The 22953-nt window shown below is 38.8% G+C and overlaps 2 protein-coding genes across 6 annotated transcripts in view; one reads left to right on the forward strand and one right to left on the reverse strand.

Annotated features, from left to right (window-relative positions):
• Positions 1 to 11820, forward strand: part of LOC123755802 (uncharacterized) — an 81859-nt gene extending 70039 nt beyond the window's left edge. For 2 of the 5 annotated variants that reach the window (XM_045738623.2, XM_045738625.2), the window contains 4 exons: positions 3915 to 4107; positions 7371 to 7679; positions 9874 to 10248; positions 10540 to 11820. In XM_045738623.2, coding sequence (XP_045594579.2) covers positions 3915 to 4107; positions 7371 to 7679; positions 9874 to 10248; positions 10540 to 10707 — 1045 coding nt within the window. In that variant the 3' untranslated portion in view covers positions 10708 to 11820. Of the gene's footprint in view, positions 1 to 3914; positions 4108 to 7370; positions 7680 to 9873; positions 10249 to 10539 lie in introns of those variants that run through there. The other 3 variants (XM_045738624.2, XM_069300096.1, XM_045738626.2) reach the window with 2 other exon arrangements.
• Positions 11821 to 14890: 3070 nt separating this feature from the next.
• On the reverse strand, positions 14891 to 22439 carry mRpL14 (mitochondrial ribosomal protein L14). Its single transcript, XM_069300097.1, has 3 exons — positions 22413 to 22439; positions 19565 to 19772; positions 14891 to 15216 (listed from the first exon to the last, which is right to left on the reverse strand). The coding sequence occupies exons 1-3, from the start codon at positions 22422 to 22424 to the stop codon at positions 14963 to 14965; spliced, it is 474 nt and encodes a 157-aa protein (XP_069156198.1). The 5' UTR covers positions 22425 to 22439; the 3' UTR covers positions 14891 to 14962.
• Positions 22440 to 22953: the final 514 nt, after the last annotated feature.

A 22953-nucleotide genomic window follows, 5' to 3' on the forward strand; every position in this document is an offset into this window, starting at 1 on the left:
GTCCTTGCCTATTTTCCTATCCCAGGTTCACCTTTACAAAACAAATTTTCAGGACCCTACTGCGTCAAAGAGTGCAGAAGCAACAACACATACGTCATAGAGACTCCAGATAGGCGGCGGAAGACCCAGCTGTGCCACGTCAACCTCCTGAAGCAATATAATGGTACTCCTCCCACTGTCTTGATTAATTGTTCTACCTTCACAGAACCCTACATCCACAGTGAGACCATCCCGGCTTCTTCTCCCGAAAGCACTGACAAGGAGTCGGCGCTTTCTAATTCCAAAATCCTTAATGATCTTCCCAAATGCTTTCAGGATAATAATCGTGCTCCTATGCCCTCTTCTAATTCCACTCTCACCTCGTCAGATAAGCCCTACATCCTCCATGTCGACGCCAATGGTACCGACGATGGTGGTGTCGTGATGCAGCAACGAGGCGAGAAGAATACACCTGTCAGCGACTACTGCTACAAGGAACGACGGAACAATTGGCAAGGAGCTACTCTTCCTCATCCTGAAGCTTCAGCACTTCACTCCACACCTGAAAAGTGCTCGGTCCACCATCAATACGGACCACACCACCCTACACCTCCTGCAGCACGCCCACTTCTCATCTCAACGTCTTCTACTATGGGCTTGCTAACTGCAGAAATTCAACCTGGAGACACGCTATACCAAGAGTCTGACAACATCTTAGCCCATGATCTCTCCAGAGTTTATGAAGTAGAAGCAACTCCATCTAATACTCCACCACATAACGACGTACTTCTTCCAGAACCGCAGGCTTCGGGGGAGAGTTGTGACAATAATCTCCTTCAAGAGATTGAGCCTGCTCTTCCCTCCATAATTACGTCTTCACAATTATATAAAAAGACTATGGAAGAAATGTCCAACAACGACAACAACACCAGCAAGGCTTGCCAGGGTGAGCAAAACGTATTCAGCCAGCCACCTGTTCGAACTCCAACCACCAAACTACCCGTTGATCGCTACAGCTCCGCTGATTGGTCGCCGGTCTGGCTGCACCTGCCTCGCCCCCTCCAATACTACCTGATGTCTGGGGTCGCCCCAACATCAGTCTCCAGAATGTTCAGTGCTTTCGTAGCCAGCACTCCTCCCAGCTAGACGTTAGCGTGTACTGAGAGAGGTGGTGGCTTTAAGCCAATATTCCAGCACCTCCCACTTAACTTTTGTGTTGCACTTCTTGTTATTTTGCCTTAACGTAACTTTTCATTGTGTCATTTAAGTATTCTTATTATTTTGATTCATTGATTTTATTATACATATTTGTTTGTCCATATTTTCATGTTTTGATTTATTTAACGTAATTAAAATTTCATTGTTAAAGTTTACTTGTGTTTTGTGTGTCTTCTCCTTACCTTACCACAGACGAGTTCCAGTTTTTCTATTTTTTTTTATAACTATGTGACGAGGTTATACCCCTAGCCTTAAACAGCCGAACACCAACGCGTTACCGTCACAATATATATATATATATATATATATATATATATATATATATATATATATATATATGCATGCATGCATGCATGCATGCATGCATGCGAACAAGCCTGAATGGTCCCCAGGACATATCCAACTGAAAACTCACACCCCTGAAGTAACTCGAACCCATACTCCCAGAAGCAACGCAACTGGTATGTACAAGACGCCTTAATCCACTTGACCATCACGACCGGACATAATGAGGTGATAGCCGAGGCTATATGAACCACCCCACCGCCGGCACTCGGATAGTTATCTTGGGCAAGGCATATATATATATATATATATATATATATATATATATATATATATATATATATATATATATATATATATATATATATATATATAATATATATATATAATATATATATATATATATATTTATATTTCTTTCTTTCTTTTTACTGTCAATGGTAATTGAAAAATCAATTCTCCAAAATTCTTTTTATTTCTAGTCTGACGTGATGCTTGAACTCGTTTCGTAATAACTTATTACATTTTCAAAGACTTTAGTTTATGCACACACAACTGTAAACTGAAAACAGTTTTACTTAATGCTAATAATGAACAACTTGTCTTGTATACTCGCATTTGGGTGAGGTGATATGTTGCAACAGTTTTGGATGAGGTGAACAAACTTTTGACCAACACAAGACAGAACACGTTGCAATTGGTATAAATTGGATAAATGAGAGGGAAGAATGGAAGTAACTGCAAAAGGGCTATTGGCCCATACTTCCTTTTAATGCTTCTATATTGGTACGGAGTCTTGAAGGGGGGTAGAATATAGTTGTGCATTAATTGACTGTTGATTGCTGGTGATGACTTTTTGATATGTAGTGCCTCGCAGATGTCAAACCGCCTGCTATCGCTGTATCTATCGATGATTTCTGTGTTGTTTGTTAAGACTTCTCTGGTGATGGTCTGGTTGTGGGAAGAGATTATATGTTCCTTGATGGAGCCCTGTTGCTTATGCATTGTTAATCACCTGGAAAGAGATATTGTTGTCTTGCCTATATACTGAGTTCTTTGGAGCTTACAGTCCCCAAGTGGGCATTTAAAGGCATAGACGACGTTAGTCTCTTTTAAGGCGTTCTGCTTTGTGTCTGGAGAGTTTTTCATGAGTAGGTTGGCCGTTTTTTTGGTTTTATAGTAAATCGTCAATTGTATCTTCTGATTTTTGTCTGTAGGGATAACGTTCCTATTAACAATATCTTTCAGAACCCTTTCCTCTGTTTTATGAGCTGTGGAAAAGAAGTTCCTGTAAAATAGTCTAATAGGGGGTACAGGTGTTGTGTTAGTTGACTCTTCAGAGGTTGCATGGCGTTTCACCTTCCTTTTTATGATGTCTTCAACGAAACCATTGGAGAAGCCGTTGTTGACTAGGACCTGCCTTACCCTACAGAGTTCTTCATCGACTTGCTTCCATCCTGAGCCGTGGCTGAGAACACGGTCGACGTAAGTGTTGACCGTTGACCGTAAAGGTACAAGAGGAGTGTTGTCAACGCTTACATCGACTGTGCTCTTAGCCACAGCTGAGAGCACGGTCGACAAATCACTTTTCCTTGTATCTAAATGAATAATTCTATAAGGGAAAAAACATATTTTTTAATTTTCTATTTGACACAAGAATGGATGTGCATGTGCAGTACTGTATAATGATAGCCACACTTTAGGGGTTAACCCGCTTTGATAGCCATTTCTCGACAGCAAATATATTTGTAAAACTGTACCATATACTGTACCTGATGAAACTTGTATCACCAAATGTTATAGTATGGATTTTTACATTATTGACTTGTTAGAAATCACCTACTTTTAGACACGTTTGTATTTGTCCCATAATCAACTAATTTCATGGTACACTTTGTAAGGTTATATGAATGTTCTCACAATTATCACCATTGTCTTAATTAATATTGATAGTGAACAACTTGTATACAGATTCACAACCAACTGTTAGCCAGCAATGTTTGCTTAATGCTGCTCCTAGTCTTCAATTATCTTTTTCCTGTTGGCTATATACCTCATCTCCTATATGTGACCTCCAAATTTACTAGCGAAAAATATCAACACTAGGCCCATAGGCACAGTATCCATCGTAACCACTCCCTGGAACTGTCCGAGATTCCCATACAGGACAAGACATTGTTTCTGTGTACCTGATGCCTCTGTTCACCTAGCCAAAAGTAGGCAATAGGAGATAGGTAACCATTGTGGTTGCATCCTAGGGAAGGTCAGTAGTTGGTTTAGGGGGGAATCTTTGAAAGCCTAACAGGCTTCCAATACCCCAACAATGGGCAACTAAATAAATATCCCTATCTCTTATGCATTTTATATATTGTGTAGATAAATTGTTGCAGTGTTTTAGAGTTGTCAGATTTCAAGACCTTTGTCTCCTGCAGTTCACAACAATCCAGTAGCCACAAGACATCTGCTTGTCGAAGAGGCACTAAGGATTTCATGCAGGATCCATCCAAGTTCAAAAATTTCCAACCTTCATCCTTGGGACAGACTCAAGATTCAAAAAATGGTGATATGCAAGGTAGTGGAGTGAAGAGCAAGTTTGAGGATGAGACTGCTGAAGATGCTGTCAGGGTAAGTTTGTGGCCACTTTAATCTCTTAATTGTTTACTCTAAAATGCAGAATATCATCCAATAAGTCCAGCCATTATGGACATAAAAAATAATTAATAGATAGGTAGTTATTAAACTGAAAAATACATGGTATACTGTATTTACATTTGTGTTGGCCTGGTAAAATGTAGACATCGGTCAACATTCTGTATAGGGCACAAGTCAACCTCACATGATACCATTAATCTTCACTGCCATCCATCACTTCTGGTGGCATAGCTATGTTCATCATCACTACTACTGTATTATTTTTCATGAATAATAATTACTTAGACCACTACTATAATGGACTCCCACTCAAGTAGAACTCTGTATACCAGAAAACCAAATGCAACAGGATTCTGATCCAAGAGCAAAATTGTTGTGGTCATTTGCAACAAAAGGTAACAGAGGACTGCTGGTAGAATAAGTCCATGCATTTGCTGGACCAGAATTTGTTGGAAAACTATTTTTAAAAAATATTAAAAAAAAATCCACTTGATTTTGTTAAAATTGAGCAAGATAGTTTTATCATTTGTACAAATAAAAACATGATGTTCGATATAGAAAAGCACAAAAATAGAAAACATCTGATGCAACAAAGTTCTTTTGCTGTGGAAGAGCTCTGGTTTGACTGTCAGTGTGAGTGGTATCTACTGTGCTTCTATCTACTACAGTAATTATGATTTTATATTATGTTGTGCATGGGCTTCATGTCCACTTTTATAATTGTTTATCACATGACCAGAAGCTGGAGGGCAGTGCATCTGCCTTCCTCACTTTAAGAGTACTAAAAATATGTACCAGTGGTAAGCAGTCCCCATGGCGCAGTGGTATGACACTCACCTGGCGCTTCGCGAGCTCTTTTGCCTGGGTTCGTATCCTAGCCAGGGAGGATTGACTTGGTGCCAATCCTTAACTGTAGCCTCTGTTTACCCAGCAGTGAATAAGTAGTACCTAGTTTTTAAACGATTTGGCAGGATTTTTCCCGTATTCCAGGGAAAATAAGGATTAAGGACCTGCCTGAAACACTATGTGTGCTAGTGGCTTTACAAGAAAGTAAAAACTCTTGTATAAATAAGTAAATAAATAAATAAATGAATAAAAGGTGTGAGTGGTCTAACACTAATTTTGGGGAATGCCATACACCATATTTTCTAGGGGACTGATGGTCTCCCAGAAAAGCTTGTGATAATTACCTTCCTTAAAAAAAAATAAAAAAAAATTGATTTCCAAAATTTTATACCTAAGCTAGATATGGTTGGCTGATAATGAAAGACAGTCCCAGACTCTTAAGCTGGCATATTTCATGATACTATACAAACAAAAAGTAAAATACAAATCTTCCCTTCTCCCCCTCCCACACGTTTTCCTCTTTACCTTCTCTCATACTTTTATTCACAAACAAACTGATTAACCTTTTTGAGAAAGTTTCAAGTACATGAAAATTTTTGCATTATTCTTGGAGCAAGTAATAGTACACGTGGCATTTTCCTCCAGACATGATTCTGTATTTTTGAGTGTCGATGGTCATTTCTTTTGCCTGTCAATCAGCCTATTGGGTGCAGGATTCCTTCCACCCTTGGGTATGTGCTCCTCCTCAGCACTACTATTTTTTGTTTTTGTGGCAGCCTTTTAGGGTAGTTGCAGCCTATGAGGCTGCAACTATTTAGTGTGATTTGTGATTTTGCTTAGCAGTAATACCTGTTGTGACCTGAAAGCAGAATGTGGCACTGCTGCTTAACACTCCACTGTTCTATAAGAAGGATCTTGAGCATCTTATCCTGAACACGTGTGCCAAGTTTCAACTGGCTTCCTCTACTGCTGCTGCTTTGACTTGGTCAGCTTCTCAGCTTTCTCTCTTGGCTTGGGCTCCTGAGTGGCTGCAGTCCATGGAACTGAAGGCACCATTGGCGCTGGGATTACAGGGAGCAGCTGGAATCCCTTGGGGAATTTGGCAGGTCACAAAACCTACTCTCCCTTCCTTGTATTAAACAAGGATACAAGGTTCTTTGTATCCTTGAGATTTGCCATAGTGCTCATTTTTGGGGGGGTTTCATGGTCTTCCCTGGTTGACGTCTTGTTACTTCCTCACCCAGAAGAGGGGTTGTGGCTTAGAATGTGTGTGTTTTCCTATTTTCTGTTCAAGTATGAACGGGACTCTTCCACTACCATGCAAGTGCATTTTCAAGTCCAAGTCTTTAACCTGGATATCCCCCCCACCCCCTCCTGCCTACTCACAGGTTTGTTTCCTAATATTTCCCCAGGATTTGGCTCAGCTGGACTTGCCTTAGTACTTTATATGAACCAACCCATTCTTTACTGCCTCACTTCCCACCTACAAATGCTCTTGCTTGTCTTGTGCCTTCTTGTTCAACATTCACAGAGTTTTGCTTGCAAGGATTGAACTTTAGGTCATGCCTTTCAATTGTAGCTTCAAGTAGGATATCTTAAATGTGTTGTAATATATATTTTGTGCTCTGCAGGAGGTATCCAATTCTTCTAAATCACATAGTTACATTTAAATTTTCATATGGTGGGAATGTAAGGCATCTTGCCCCAAACCACTTCAAGACCGAGTAGCTATGCAAAATAGCTACGTTTTCTTTTTGAGAGTTATTAATCAGCAATCACTGCTGTCAAGTCCACTTTGTAGATTTCCAGGAATAGTTGTGCTATGATTATAATTATTAAGTAGTTTTACTAATTGAATATATGATTGTTACTAAAAATTGTGATTATAAGAATCATTATATCTTTAGTTCTAACAATTTACAAATATTAATTATCAGTATTAGAATATTAATATGTTTATAGTATGGAAGTATTGTATTGGTACCAGTCAGAATATTGGTATTGGTACACCTAGTTTAATGAAGTGGTGGGATGCTACTATGGATGATTTGCTGGAGTGTGGTGATGCTATGTTCTGTGATGCTATGCACTTTGCAAGATATGATGAATATGCAATTACCAAAAGAAGGCACCAAGCCTAAAGACTTTTTTAGCATTTTCTGTAACACAGAACAGTAAAAATAAAAATGTCATTATTCAAGATACCTATTCAAAAAAAAAAAAAATTTATGTTGAACAGTAGAGTATAATTTTGAAATATTTTAACCATTTCCTAAACTGCTCATTTTTCTCCTAGTGGCTGTGTTCCCACCCTAGGAAAGTGGAAAACATGGGTAACTATGATTATGATTCTATAGCTACATACTATTTATAATCTTTATCTCAAGCAGCATTCACAATTTGGATTTAAGGGAGAGTGCTTCACTACTCTGAAGTCAGCTAACCATGAAGCCAAGAAAGAACAGATTGAGAAGCAAAATAATAAACTGGACCTACAGAATGTGATGGATCTCCTTCAGCAGTCCAAGAACTCTGTAGATTTACCAGACCTGGTTCAGCAGCTTCTTTTGCAAAGTGGAGGATCTGTAGATGATAATGAGCAGAGACCTTCACCTTTCACAAAGTGCAAGAGCTTCTCGGAGGGCACCAATCCGGTACTGCAGGAAGAGCAGTGTATGGCCCTTGATGCCAGACTGAAGGTGGGTTAAAAATAGACTAAAACCTCCATTTAAGTTTTAGTTCCTTAGAATATAAAAGCTATATTTATCAAAAAGGTGCAATTAATTTAATGAGTTTTGTGAGCTATAGGACAAACCTGGGTATGATTTTTTCATACTCGAGTCTTAAATATCACCTGGGATGCCAATACTCTATGCAAGCAACATCAAAGGTATCGGACTCATCAAGGATTCTTTTGAGGAACAAGTGACCTAGAGGGACATTGGTAAAGACTTAAAATCATCCTGAAAATCAGGACACTACATGAGGAGGTGCACAACTGTAAGTGAGACAATGCAGTTTAGACAGGTCAATGCCCTGACAGATCAGGGCATTGTTTCATTAAGTGCCCATGTGTTAAGCAAGGGTGGCTGATAAGCAACCTAGACAGAGACATTTTCCACCACCTATTATCATGGTAAAAGAAAGGCCATGGGGGATAGGCCACATTTTAGGTTATGCAGTTTGTTATCCATAAAACCAGACCATCGATCTTGCCAATTTTATTACAGATTGTGGTATTTTTGAGAGGGCAAAAATCCAAATAAAGAATCCCATTATGGGAGATGGAATAGTCACTAGTCTCATTTTTTTTCCTCTCGGGGGGAAGGGGGGGAAGAAACCGATTTCTCTTAATGGTCCAACTCGAAGGCCTGGGCATCCACCCCATAAGTCTGAAACTAAGGAGAATTGTCATTGCCTATGTATGTGATTTGAAAAGGTTGCGCCCTAGCCATGGGACACCACCTACACAGGCAGCGAGGGAGGCTGAGCAGGAGCTGGCGCAGGAAAGGGTGCATCCTCCCAAGCAAAGCTCCTCTTGTTCAGTAAGGAAGTCTTATTGCATTGAACATTGTCCAGTGCTGGTGCAAAAATCTTTCGCCCCAGTCTGAACATCCAAAACCTCCTTTGAGAGCAGCCCCTCACGGGCAACTCCTTAGGCAAGTGGGTACCAGAGGGGATCAGGGTAATCCACACCAGCCAAGAGGGCATCATAAGCGAGCCCCCTTACCATACCAAGGGGGAACCCATGAGGGTAAGTAATTTATTGTATAATAAAGCTGGTACAGTATTTCACTTTCCTGTGAAATTGTATTACAATTCATTTAAGTCTAATTATGCATAATGATGTTTAATAATGTGTTAACATCTGATAGTTCAGACAAACTCATAAGCCAAAATGAATATACAATATACAGTACTAGTAATACATATACTGTACTGGTATACTCAACCACATTTTCTTTAATAACTTGAGTGCATTAGATAGCATACAACTTGGAAATCTATCATGGCTCAGGCTTGTGTAATATTAAGTCAAGGATTTAACGTAAAGTAATAACACTTTGTAAATAACACTGCACCAACCATTGATGATTTCTTAATATAGTAGCCATGAAGGTTCCCAAGAAAGGAAGCAGACTAGGGGGTCGAGTCAGTAGAACGATGCCACAAGGATAAATAAAGGAAATGAGACTGCTCTGCATCCGTCTAGAAAGTGAGGCTAACCAAGTATGTGCAACAAACAGGAAGCACTCCCATGAGGCCCAAATCAATGTCCAAAAACACTGGAATGCATCTTGAAAAGCCGCAAGCAGCAAAGTCTGACCCTTAATTAAGAGGTAGATCTAGTAGCACCCAATCAATAAAGAAATGAGGCAAACAAATTTCTTGGATGCATAAAACCTGGATGCCTGAGCCATTAATAAACGAGCTAAAATCTTAGGTTTAAGATAAATGTTGATGACTGACTTCAAACCCTGTCAATTAAGCAATCAGGGAAGACATACGAAATCACTTAACGTAACTTACGTGCATATGCAGCTGAAGATGCAAAGCACCAACACTCAAGACAAATACTGCATATACGGTACAATAATAATTAATGAAGAAAATAAAGATGTCTGGGATCATGTTTATATAAAACTGGGAGTCAACTGTATTTTCATTACTTGTACAGTAATTACATAAGTGTATAATGTATACATTGTATACTTAGTATAATTATACACTTAGTGTATTACACTAAGTGTATAATTACCCTTCGTATAATACATTGTTTTGTTCTTCTGATGATTTTGCTAATGAATTTTAGCCATATGTTCATTTTAAACTCCATTATTTCTAGAGCAAAAAGCTATAATTCTAAAGCTTTTCCTTTTTCTCCCTGACCAGCTTCTGGAGTACTCCAAAGAGTGTCCAGGCATCCACAGCCTAATCATTTCTCATGCTCACACAGCATTTCCTGAAGCCAGACAGGTATCAAATGTATCCACTGGACCCGGCACAGTTTCGAAGGCAAATGACTACCACCATATTGGACTACCCTCACTAACTTCCTTTCCACTGACTCAGCAGTGTAAGCAGCCCAAATCTCTTGTAAACACAGTCAATAACTTTGGCGATGCTTGTTCATGTTCCACCTGCAAGCATCACCTTTCACAGTTGCTAAATGAAGAAGAGTTTAGCCAAAACCAGGAAAAGAAAGAACAGGCACAGGGATCTGGTAACCTTCTGCAAAGAAGACCCAAGTCACTATCTTTTTCTCAGGTAATAACAACAAGGTTTAATTAAAATTATATATAATTTTTCAATAACTCTTTAACAACTCCTGTAGTTATTGTAATATCTGTAAAATCTGAATTGCCCTCCAAATGGTGTTTCCATTGATGCTTCTTCAGTTTGCATCTCAAAAAATATGTGTCATCCTTTACTTCAATTTAAACTTGAAATTTTTATATGCTATATTTAAGTTGCAGCTTTTTTGTTTCAGTTCTGAAGCCAACGGCTAATAACGTTTAAATTTATATCCAATTCTCTAAAAGTTATGTAAAATTTCAGATATCCCATGTATCGCTAGCTGCTGCAATTATGCAAAGGGCTTCTCTGGATGCTCAAAAAAAGCAACACTTCTCCGAAGAGGATACCAGGGCCCACGTATGGGATGATACAAGAAAATTACTCGCTAAACTGAGCAAGAAAGTCAAAGTATCGGAGAGTTTGGTGTAAAATGCCAAAGAACAAAAAGCGTCAATTGTGATAATTAAAAAACTAACATATAAAACCGTATAATATCTCAACGATAAATGTCTAGTGTATGATGCTGAATGTCAATAAATATTTCAATGATGTGCTGTCAGTAACTTGTATAGATGTAAGTGTTCACCAAAGAGTTCTTTTCAACATAATCCACAATTATCTAATGTAGTGTCATGTGTGTGTTGAGTTATATAATGAGCCTTTATTTAAGAAATACAATGTGTGTTAGTGTCTAGTTTGATATTAATATAGGAGTATATCAGAGTGGTGCAATATCCCCATGACTATTCAGTGTAAACCCGCCAAACACACGACGAAACTATGACGTTACTACAGCGTTCGAACAAGGTTTAACACCTAACAATTCTAACAACCAATATAGCAAGTTGTAGCAACGTTCTAATAGTTCATAAAAACTTTATATAACAAGATGTAACACCTTTATTACATATTACAAGTTGTAACAAGGGAATCATAGGGACCATTACATTGTGTGTTTGCAGGGAAGTCAGCTCTCAATGTGTGTGAAGCCTGTTTCATTTTCTCCACCTTCCACATAACTTATAATAATTTCATAAATCCATGACCTTAAAATAAATGCCGTTTTTTTTTTTTTTTTTTTTTTTTTTTTTGCCTTATTACAATATGTTTTCCTTGTTTTTAACCTAAATTGTCTGTGTTTGTTGAAGGCAATCCACATGCTTGCAAACACTTGCTTCCTAGCTCAAGAGACAACTCATTTTACTTCAACAGTAGCCAACAAAGTATATAGAATTCTTTGACAAATGTTGCAGGTACTGTACTCCATCATGAACCATGAACACTTGAAGGTTCAGTATTTGAAATGTTGGCGGACGATTATAAATGTGGCTGTCTCTCAAGGGTGAGGAGTTCCCATAATTACACGATACAGAAAATGGAATAATTACACGAGTGTATGAAATATAGATTATCATACTATTAGTAGAAAAATAAAAATATGTACTCTATATGATCCTATTAATTGTGTGTTTCATAAGTGCTATCAATACTATCCCCACATCAGGTTGTACTATGTTGGTCAATAAAGACTAATTACTGTTATTACAGCATTATTGTTACCAATATATAAAATTAACACAACACTAGTAAATTACAGAAACATGGGAAGTATATGATAAGAGATAACAAAATAGATATATCATGGGAATAATACTGTGTTATTATAAATGTTGAGTGAAGTTTGGAAATGTAAAGGCTGACAATAGGACTGCTAAGGAATTTTCAACAAGACAGAATGATGGGGTAAGCAACATCCATCCTGCACAGGGCAAGCAGAATGCATGTCATAAAATGAGCCAAAAAGACAACTAAAATGGAAAAAGCTGAACAAAAGAGTATGGTAAGAAATGGTTGATTCAAGATTTTTCTGTCAAAATGGGAGGATGTTTAAACAGGCAGCAAAGGGCATTTATACTCTTTATCAAAATCAGGTGTTGCAGTAGGTACCATATGACTTTTCTGGTCCCTTCCAACTAGGAATGTTATAACACTTCCTATGCTCTTTTAAAATTAGAAGGGTATTGAGACAAGTAGAAAATGAATCATTACTATTGAAAAATGGAAGGATGTGTGATCAGGTGGTACAAAAATTTGTCCTTTAAATTGGGAGAATGCTTACAGAGGTGACAAAAGACACTACCCCCATCAATTAGATCATTCTAAATGCATGCACATTGCAACTCACTCATGTGATGTTTAAATCACCACATAGAATATTATGTGCTTTTAATATTAATCAAATTATTAATTAAAAGTCTCTTCACATCAGAAGTCGAATAAAATGTATATGGAAGTTTCTATGTGAGATCGATCGCCCAAAAGAGTTCACTGGTGGAGCCGGTAGCTCCCAGGTGCTGCCACCTTCACGAACAAGAGGGCACAGATTTAAGCTAAGGAAACAAAGATGCCCAAAAAAATATTAGAAAGTTTTCTTTTGCAAATAGCTGTAGACGGTTGGAACAAGCTACCCTTTGGTGGAGGCCAAAACCATCAGTAGTTTCAAAGCATTATACGACAAAGAGTACAGGAAGATGTGATTTCCACGAACGATAAGAGAAAAGATTTCTGGAGGGGGCCACTTGGTGGCTCCCTTTAGCTTAGCTCTCATCCTGTAACTACACTTAAGTCAATACACCTTGTGGCAAATAGCTGCTACTAAAGGGGGAAATGACCTAACTACTGGGAGGATACTTTTCCAAGTTGTTTAGATTTGTTTGCTTTGCTTCACTCTACCTTTCTGGTGGTTGTTCCTTCACAAGGGTGATAACAGATCCCCTGCTCTCTGCCCCCTCATGTGAGGGTGGCCAGGTTTGAGCCTCAGGTGTCCGGTAGACTTTTAATGACTCGCAAGGAACTGGTGTGACCTTTTAGGGGTGGAGCTAACCAAAGTGACAAGCTAAAGGGAGCCACCAAGTGGCCCCTCCAGAAATCTTTACTTGACCGAATGGGGTCAGGTCACAATTAGTCCACACTATTCGCAAAATAAAGACTACTGAAAATATGCAGTTTTAATATTTTTATCATGTTTGCATTAAAAGTGCATTATTTATGTATTAGAATCAGAGTACTGTACACTTATATATAATTTGTATGTAAAAATTAGGTGAATAAGTTGCCATATTTATGTAAAACAAAAAAAAACAAAAAATTTTTTTTTTTTTTACTCAATAGCTTCTTCCAAGACTTTAACCACTTCTCATAATGTACAGTATTTATCTACGAAAATTCCTGAAAATGTGATTGGAGCCATATTACGAGAGTTGCAATCTGTCCTCGGGGAGGAGATACGCTGGAGGTAATCACTTCAAAACCACTACATAATTAGTGCTATTATCTACTCCCTATCCATGGTTAGGTTAGATTAAGGTTTCATTACATTTGATTACATTAATACAGTGCATTATTCTGAGATATGTGAAATATGAAATTCAAAAACTGTTTAAGTATCCCCCCTCGAATTTAATTGATAGAGAACTAAATTCTTCAGATTGTTTCAAAGAAAATGAGTTAAGCATTGGCTTCTAATTTATAAACTAGTGATTTTTAATACAGTACAACCTTCATTCAACGAACTACAGTATGGTATATGGGATCAACCCTCATGCGCTGAAACAGGAGATGCCTCCAAGATGCATTTTCCATGCCATTTGGGCTCATTTCGATTAGAACAATTTTCATTTCAACCTATAATATAATAGACAACTAGCAAATGAATATGACCGTAAAATAATTTAGTATCTACATTATTTCTCATGTCCCCAGCCTCAAAACTCATTTTCAAAAGGTAACCTGGTCATACCTGAGTGAACAAAAAGTGAGTGAGTGAGTGAACTGAGTGAACAACTCAAAATGAAAAACCATATAATTTGGTTTTAAATACCCTCAATAACTTTTCCAATGCTCCAACTGTCTTGCAATATTGAGTCCATGTACAAAAATCATCAAAAACATAACTGGAGCAATATTATGTGATACCATTCATACCCTTATATTTCCCATGCTCTATGGACTGATTTCACCAAGTGAAATATTAATTTCAACATGTCATATGAAGGATAATTACCAAGAGAATCTGCCTGTAAAAAAGTTTAACTACATCTAGCATATTTCCCATGCCCAAGCCTTAACCTCAATTTTAAAGGAAAAAAGTCCTGTATTTGTAATAAAAACCAGGGAATCTCAATATTAATATGATACATAGAATTAGATTTTAAAGATGCTCAACTACTTTTGCAAGGCCCCTTACTATTTCTTTTATGGGGCCTTACTATTGTAAATGGGCCCAGTAAAACAAAAAATAATTAAGATATTTTGCTCATCTCCAAAAATCATTAAGATAATGTTGATGATGAAGTAACAACTAAAACTAACTCCCAGAATAAATTACTCAGTAAATATAGAATCAACATTTTAAAATCTCAAAAAACTTTAATACAAACACAGCACACAAATATTTCTGCAAGGACATAAAATTATTGTGACAAAGATTTATACTTAAATACTGTATCTGAAATAGGATGAACTGCACACTCTTTAAATCTCACTATAATATTGCATAGTATTTTACTTGCAATACAATTATTATCTCAAATTTTGTTATAAAGAAACACAATTATTTAGTAAATTTATGTATTGCACATAATTACATTTCAAGTAAACGTTCAAAATATATAGCATAAATTTATTACACAAACCTAGTGGCAATTGCCAAAATTTTTGTATAGTCAGCTCCTTTTGGTCGCGACATATCTTTTAGTTTTTTGCGAAGCATCGTGGGAATGGGAACAAGAATCCTGGTGCCAAGTGGAGCCCCATTTTCATCAATCAAAACAATATTATTACTGTCAAACTTAGGCATGAGTGGCTCTTGATTTTGATGGCAACCAGTGAGTATAGCTTGCTTCTTCTGACCTTTGATGGCAACCAACACCTTGTCACCTGGTGAAAAACATGATTTTGTAACAAAATAGTTTGTTGTAGAAATTATTCATTATAGATCTGGCATAAATATTTCATGAAACCACATGGATGGTTCCAAAAAGCAGTGTGAGAGGGTAGTCTACCTGACTTTAGAGCAGGAAGGGTCAACTCTCCGGAGATTGGGGGATTAGAGGGTAGGCTGAATACAAGATGGCCATCTCCTTTGTTTTAATTCAACAAGTAATGAATTATTTAACAGTTGCAGTAATTGCTTTTAATAACCGACCTGTTTAGATATGTATGTTAGGTAAAGATCAGGGTTGTATACCATCATTACAGTAGGGTATTATCATTAGTGCAGTAGGGAGACTGAGTCGCCAAGCGGAGCCTTGACCTATCCCTAGGTCACGGTCACACGGCTTGGTGACCACAGTCTTTCGCATTGTGAATTCACCTTAATTAAATAAAGTTCACTAGCCAATATTGTAAGCGGATATAGCTTTTACCAAGATGCCTAATTTAATTACCACCAGTTAAATGATAATTCAACCATCTGGAGTTTGCCAGTAATTAGGATTAGTTTGTTCAATTCACCCTGCTCTGTAATTGATAACTAGGCAGAGAAATACTAGGACAGCTCTCTCGGCTTGAGAGAGGAGTAGAAAGAGACAGTGTGGTTTTGAGCAGCAGCTGAAGAGGTCGACCATCTCACCTCTAGAGACCAGAAACACCAGCGGCTGGTCTTCTTAGAGTAAGGTAAAAGCTGCTGTGAAGTTTAGTAGAGTAAATTCATCATCCGTGCCTCAGTAGGAAAATAGGTCATTTAGGAAGTGTTAAGTTTTTAGGGAGTGATTTTTATTAGTTACTTTTGATAGCTTTGCATTAATAAACTCTGATTAAGAACTCGTGTATTTCTGAGTTTTTCCATTACCTTTATATATGATTGTCTTTGCCGTGGTCTGCACGAGTCTGCTTTGTTGGGCTAAGCCTAGATTCAGTGGCAGCAAGCCTAGTCCAGGTCAATATCTGACATATTCCCTTGTTTGCAAGCTAATCCCCACACTTAACATAACTAATACTTCCCGCTTCACGAAGTTGAGGATAACCTACCCCAAGGGTTAATAGTTAATTAATTGGCCCAAACCCCAATTAATTAATCTGAATTGTTGGTTTGGTGGTGGCGGCGTAGAAAGATCCCTCGAGTTGCTAGAAAGCCTAGTGTTGATGTCACGTGTCTGTAGAATCTCAGACGATCGAACGTCTAAGACCACGTGGTGTGGGACTCGGCTGAGAGTTAGCTCTGGGGTCTGGAGTTTAAGTTTAATTACAGAAAGGGTAAAGGACAAGAGAGAGCTTAAACCTCGTCCCGTGTTACAATTTGTTGGTATGGATATTGCCTTAAATTATTCTATGATTACTTAGTTGTGGTTGCAGTGGTCACATTATGCTTGAAAATTTCCACTGGGGGATGGTTGTGGTGTGGTAGTGATGTAGTTGTGGTGGTGATGGTAGTGGTGTGGGATGTGATGTGGTTGTGGGGTGTGGGTGTGTATTCACCTAGTTGTGCTTGCGGGGTTGAGCTCTGCTCTTTCGGCCCGCCTCTCAACTGTCAATCAACTGTTTCTACTACTACTATTTTTTTTCACATCACACACACACACACACCCCAGGAAGCAGCCCATGACAGCTGACAAACTCCCAAGTACCTATTTATTGCTATGTAACAGGGGCATAGGGTGAAAGAAACTCTGCCCATCGTTTCTCGCCGGCACCTGGGATCGAACCAGGGACCACAGGATCACGTGTACAGCGTGCTGTCTGCTCGGCCACCGGCTCCACAAGTGGCCGGTGGCATGACATGTGTAATTACCTAAGTGAAGTTTAAGGATGAGAGCTATGCTCGTGGTGTCCCGTCTACCCAGCACTCTTTGCCATATAACGCTTTGAAACTACTGAGTACTGACGGTTTTGGCCTCCACCACCTTCTCACTTAACTTGTTCCGTCTACCACTCTGTTTGCAAAAGTGAATTTTCTTATATTTCTTCGGCATCTTTATTTAATTAGTTTAAATCTATGACCTCTTGTTCTTGAAGTTCCAGGTCTCAGGAAATCTTCCCTGCCAATTTTATCAATTCCTGTTACTATTTTGTACTTAGTGATCATATCACCTCTTTCTCTTCTGTCTTCTAGTTTTGGCATATTTAATGCCTCTATCCTCTCCTTGTAGCTCTTGCCCTTCAGTTCTGGGAGCCACTTAGTAGCATGTCTTTGCACCTTTTCCAGTTTGTTGATATGCATCTTAAGATATGGGCACCACACAACAGCTGCATATTCTAGCTTTGGCCTAACAAAACTCGTGAACAATTTCTTTAGTATATCGCCATCCATGTATCTAAAAGCAATTCTAAAGTTAGAAAGCGTGGCATAGGCTCCTCGCACAATATTCTTTATGTGGTCCTCAGGTAATAGTTTTCTATCTAGAACCACCCCTAGATGGGAGCCGGTCGGCCGAGCGGACAGCACCCTGGACTTGTGATCCTGGGTTCGATCCCGGGCGCCGGAGAGAAACAATAGGCAGAGTTTCTTTCACCCAATACCCCTGTTACCTAGCAGTAAAATAGGTACCTGGGTGTTAGTCAGCTGTCACGGGCTGCTTCCTGGGGGTGGAGGCCTGGTCGAGGACTGGGCCGCGGGGACACTAAAGCCCCGAAATCATCTCAAGATAACCTTAAGATAGATCTCTTTCTTTATCAGAATTCTTTAAAGATTTCTCACATAATATATAGGTTGTGTGGGGTCTATGTTCTCCTATTCCACATTCCATAACATGGCATTTATTAACATTAAATTCCATTTGCCAAGTGGTGCTCCACATACTTATTTTGTCCAGGTCATCTTGAAGGACATGACAATCATCTAAATTTCTTATCCTTCCTATTATCTTAGCATCATCAGCAAACATGTTCATATAATTCTGTATACCAACTGGTAGATCATTTATGTAGACAATAAACATCACTGGTGCAAGAACTGAACCCTGTGGTACTCCACTTGTGACATTTCTCCAGTCCGATACATTGCCTCTGATCACTGCCCTCATTTTTCTATTAGTCAGAAAATTTTTCAGCCATGTTAGAAGCTTACCTGTCACCCCTTCAATATTTTCCAGTTTCCAGAGCAACCTTTTATGTGGAACTCTGTCGAAAGCCTTTTTTAGGTCCAGATAGATGCAGTCAACCCAACCATCTCTTTCCTGTAATCTCTCTGTGGCTCAATCATAGAAACTGAGTAAATTCGATACACAGGATCTTCCAGATCGAAAACCATACTGTCTGTCTGATATTATATCAATTCTCTCCAGGTGTTCTACTCATTTAGTTTTGATTAGTTTTTCCAATACTTTCACTATTACACTTGTCAATGATACAGGTCTATAATTGAGGGGGTCTTCCCTGCTGCCACTTTTGTAGATTGGAACTATGTTAGCCTGTTTCCACACATCTGCTACAATTCCTGTGCACAGGGATGCCTGAAAGATCAGGCGAAGTGGAATGCTGAGCTCAGATGCACATTCTCTCAGAACCCATGGTGAAACTCCATCTGGACCAACTGCTTTATTCTTACTTACAGTAGCTCCTTTAGCATATTTTCCACTTCATCTCTAGATACCTCTACACGCTCTATGTTCTATATTCTCTGGAATTCTTATTGTGTCTGGGATGCTCCCGGACGCAGGTTCGAATCCTCGTCACGGCCCTTGTGGATTTGTTCATTTGATGCATCACGTTAGTGTGATCTCTGTGTGTGTTATTGTGTCTAGTTCTCTGAAGATCTCGTTTAATGTTTCACACATTCCTACTGCTAATCTATTCTATTAATCTATTAATCCTGCTACTATTTCATGGTACAAATGCGGTTATCGTCATGAATGTTACTAGGGGGAATCCGGTCATCATATGATTTAAACAATTATTGTCTGGGTTTTACATGTATGATGCACATATGGATATAAAACTCTCTGTGGATGTAAATGAAAAAAACAAGTGATAAAACAATCAATCAGAGAAACATCGGATGATAAAACATGAAGCGTCAGCTAAGTCAAGCACCAAGTGTTGACAAGCGCCAGACCCCCCGCCTTGCACAGCACCTCCACCCAGTAAAACAATAAATATTCACTATTTTCCATGTTTTTCTTACATTCTGCATACATATTAATAATCCTATAATAACATTATTTGTTGGAATTTTTTTTTATTTTCTGTTCATAGGTGGGTATGACCTACCTATGACCCACCTTCATAGCTGCTGTCTAACAGTTAAAGAATAACTAAAGAACTCAGTACAACAGAGAAAATACCATACCTGTATAACCAAATTGTTTCTTGCTATAGATATGAATGCATTTTGGGGGTCTTCCTTCCATCATCGCTGACTTGCCTAATTCAGAGTTGTCGACCACCCGCAACCGTGTTAGCTTTTGGATTTGTTGCAGTGATGCACAAGTATGAAGTCTGGCCTCCCTACTGCACCTCATAATTAACTGCACATATGGCTTAACATTCATCTTAATCTGAAAAACAAGAGGACAAAATTAGCAGAGGTACTTTATGAAATTTTAGGACAAATAAATTTTTCTAGATATTCATTTTATACATTCCTTTATCCGATTTTTTAAGCAATACAGTATATTGTACCGTATTGTGAATATCATATCTTTTTATGAACTATTCTCTTACACATTTTTGTTAAATTCAATAATGATCTAAGTAGTGAACTTATAACTGGAATCATTCCCGGTAGTCGGGAATGATCTCAAGGGTTAACAGTCAATGACCTGAAGGGTCCCAATAGTACAGTCAGGTTTGTTCTCAATGCACCATCAAGAATTCCATGTTCGAATCCTGGGCGGAACAGAAATGGTTGGACACATTTCCTTTCACCTAATGCCTCTGTTCACCTAGCAGTGAGTAGGTACTCAGGAATTAATCGGCTTGTTGTGAGGTTGCATCCTGGGCGGGGTCAGCAATTCGGCCTTAGGTTGGGGGGGCCCTCAATGAAAGCCAAACATGTATAAATACACTCTGGCTTCCTGTCCCCCGACACAATGAATTATTCACCTCATTTATTAATCTGTTAAATTGACTTGCCTATTATTTAAAAGAACAGTACAGTAGTTTATTTAGTTTCCACTGCCAGGGACAGCCTGGTTTGGTACATTTAGGTCCCCCCTCGGCCAGGGGAGGTGAGCCTATGGGATGCGTACTCAAAGTTTCTGGCACGCATGCCACCCTTCGATTCTTTAAACTCATACCCATAATAAATATATAAATTTCGTATTGTCTGTTTTTAAACATATCCGTGTTTTTTCACAGCCTCCGTGGTGTAGTGGTAAGACACTCGCCTGGCGTTCCGCGAGCGCTATGTCATGGGTTCGTATCCTGGCCGGGGAGGATTTACTGGGCGCAATTCCTTAACTGTAGTCTCTGTTTAACGCAACAGTAAAATGTGTACTTGGATGAAAAAACGATTCTTCGCGGCAGGGGATCGTATCCCAGGGACCTGCCCGAAACGCTACGCGTACTAGTGGTTGTACAAGAATGTAACAACTCTTGTATATATCTCAAAAAAAAAAAAAAAAAAAAAAAAAAAATCTATACAAATGCTTTCAAGTATTTTGTTATCAATTTTTAAAAAGTATCCCTAATCTATTTAAGCCTATACAAGTAGTAAAGCCAAAAACGACTCAGTAGGACCCTTCAAGGATGAGACCAACCATATTATAATTGATGATAAAATGACAGTACAAAACTCTGGATACTGTACATCAGTATTCACTCTAGACAGATTAGACATCTGAAAACTCAAACAATTTGTTTTGTTGGAGACAGGAAGCTTGCATGTTTATATACTTTAGACCTGTATTGAGGTAATGGCTAAACTACTGACCTTCCTTGGGATGCAGCCTCTCAACAAGCTGACTAACTCATGCCTATCTATTTACTGCTAAGTGAACAGGCGATAGAAAACGTGCCCAACCATTTACGTCCGGGCTTCAAACCAAGAATTCTCCACCGAGTCGAGAATGACCCCGATTATACTGTACTAGCGGACTATCTTAACCTTACAAAACTATCATCATACATCATCATCCAACAAATGGCTACTAAAGTTCAACCCGAGTAAATGTAAGGTAATGAAAATAGGCAGTGGAAACAGGTTAGACACAGGATACCGAATGGAAGAAGTCCTTCATGAAATGGACAGAGAAAGATCTTGGAGTTGATATCACACCAAACCTGTCTCCTCAAGCCCACATGAAAAGAATAATATTTACAGCACATGCAAGGCTGGTTAACATCAAAACTGCCTTTATTGAAGTTTTACATTCTTGTAAAGCCACTAGCACGCATAGCATTACGGGCAGAGATGATAGATATGAAATGTAGATATGATAGAGCTCGAGAAACTTAGAAATCTATACACCAGTAGATTGACGGTCGAGAGGCGGGACCAAAGAGCCAAAAGCTAAACCCTCGCAAGCACAACTATATGAGTAAATTGTAGGACTGATAACAGGGATGCTGTTTCACTCAAAAGGGTTATTAACCCATGGAACTGCCTACCTGCCGAAGCTGTAACCAAGTTGAGTTTTAAAATATACCTGGAAAAGATCATCAAGGTCACATGCAAGGCACCTTCGACAAGCTGCCGGCTTCCTGTCATCGTCGAGGCCAGTAGGGTTAGTGGCCCTCAGGTAAATCAGGTATTATTATTATAATTTGACTTCAGTGGTCAACAAGGCACTCGCTGTCAGGTCGTCTAATTTCAGAATCTATCCTAAAACAAATAACATAATACAAGATAACCATAACCAACCTAACAAATTTGTCTCAAAATAACCCGCAAAATCTTGCCTAACCGTAACCAACCTCTTGTTAATTTGTCCAAAACGATCTTTGGCTACAGTGAAATAAGTTTATTGATGTAAAATACACACAAAGGGATGAGGTAGCTCAAGCTATTCTCACCCCGTTCAGTACATCGTGTTAATACATACATAGACACACATCACAAACAATAAACACATAACCAAACATTCTGAGAGATAAACATATACATTTCCTCCTTTACACAAGTAATGTAGCTACAAGGAAGGAACGGCTCAGAAACCGGAGCGACTCGTCCCGCTTGCCTCCTCGGGCCGGCTCACCTCAACACCCATATCCCCTTTATGACATCAAACTGCACCTCTCCTCATCATATGAAGCCACAGCGGGAAGATATTGTCAACAAAATCTTTAATAAAACAAATTAAATAAACTCGTACCTGCTCAATTAACTCAACTTCAAATGAACCCACAGGAGGAGACGGTGTTTATTAGCAGCGCTGAACACTTCCTGGCGAGGGATAGGAAATGGTCGTCCACAATTTTGAAAAACGTTTCCAACGATCACTTGTTTGTGTATACATAAATTTACTTATAGCTGGAAATTTACTTATTTATATATGCAAGAGTTCTTACATTTTTGCGGGGAGACATCTCCCGTCACGCAGGGTGCAATCGCACCTCCACAGATCTCCCCAGTATCTTTTGATACTGGTAATGGCTCAAAAGGGCCACCACTTACGGGCTATTCATGCCCGTGCCACCTCTTGGGTGGCTTAATCTTTATCAGTCAATCAATCTACATTCTTGTAAAGCCATTATAGCACACATAGCATTCCAGGCAAGTCCTTAATCCTAATTTTT

Source organism: Procambarus clarkii, chromosome 43 (assembly GCF_040958095.1).
Source record: "Procambarus clarkii isolate CNS0578487 chromosome 43, FALCON_Pclarkii_2.0, whole genome shotgun sequence".
Classification (NCBI taxonomy): Eukaryota; Metazoa; Arthropoda; class Malacostraca; order Decapoda; family Cambaridae; genus Procambarus; species Procambarus clarkii.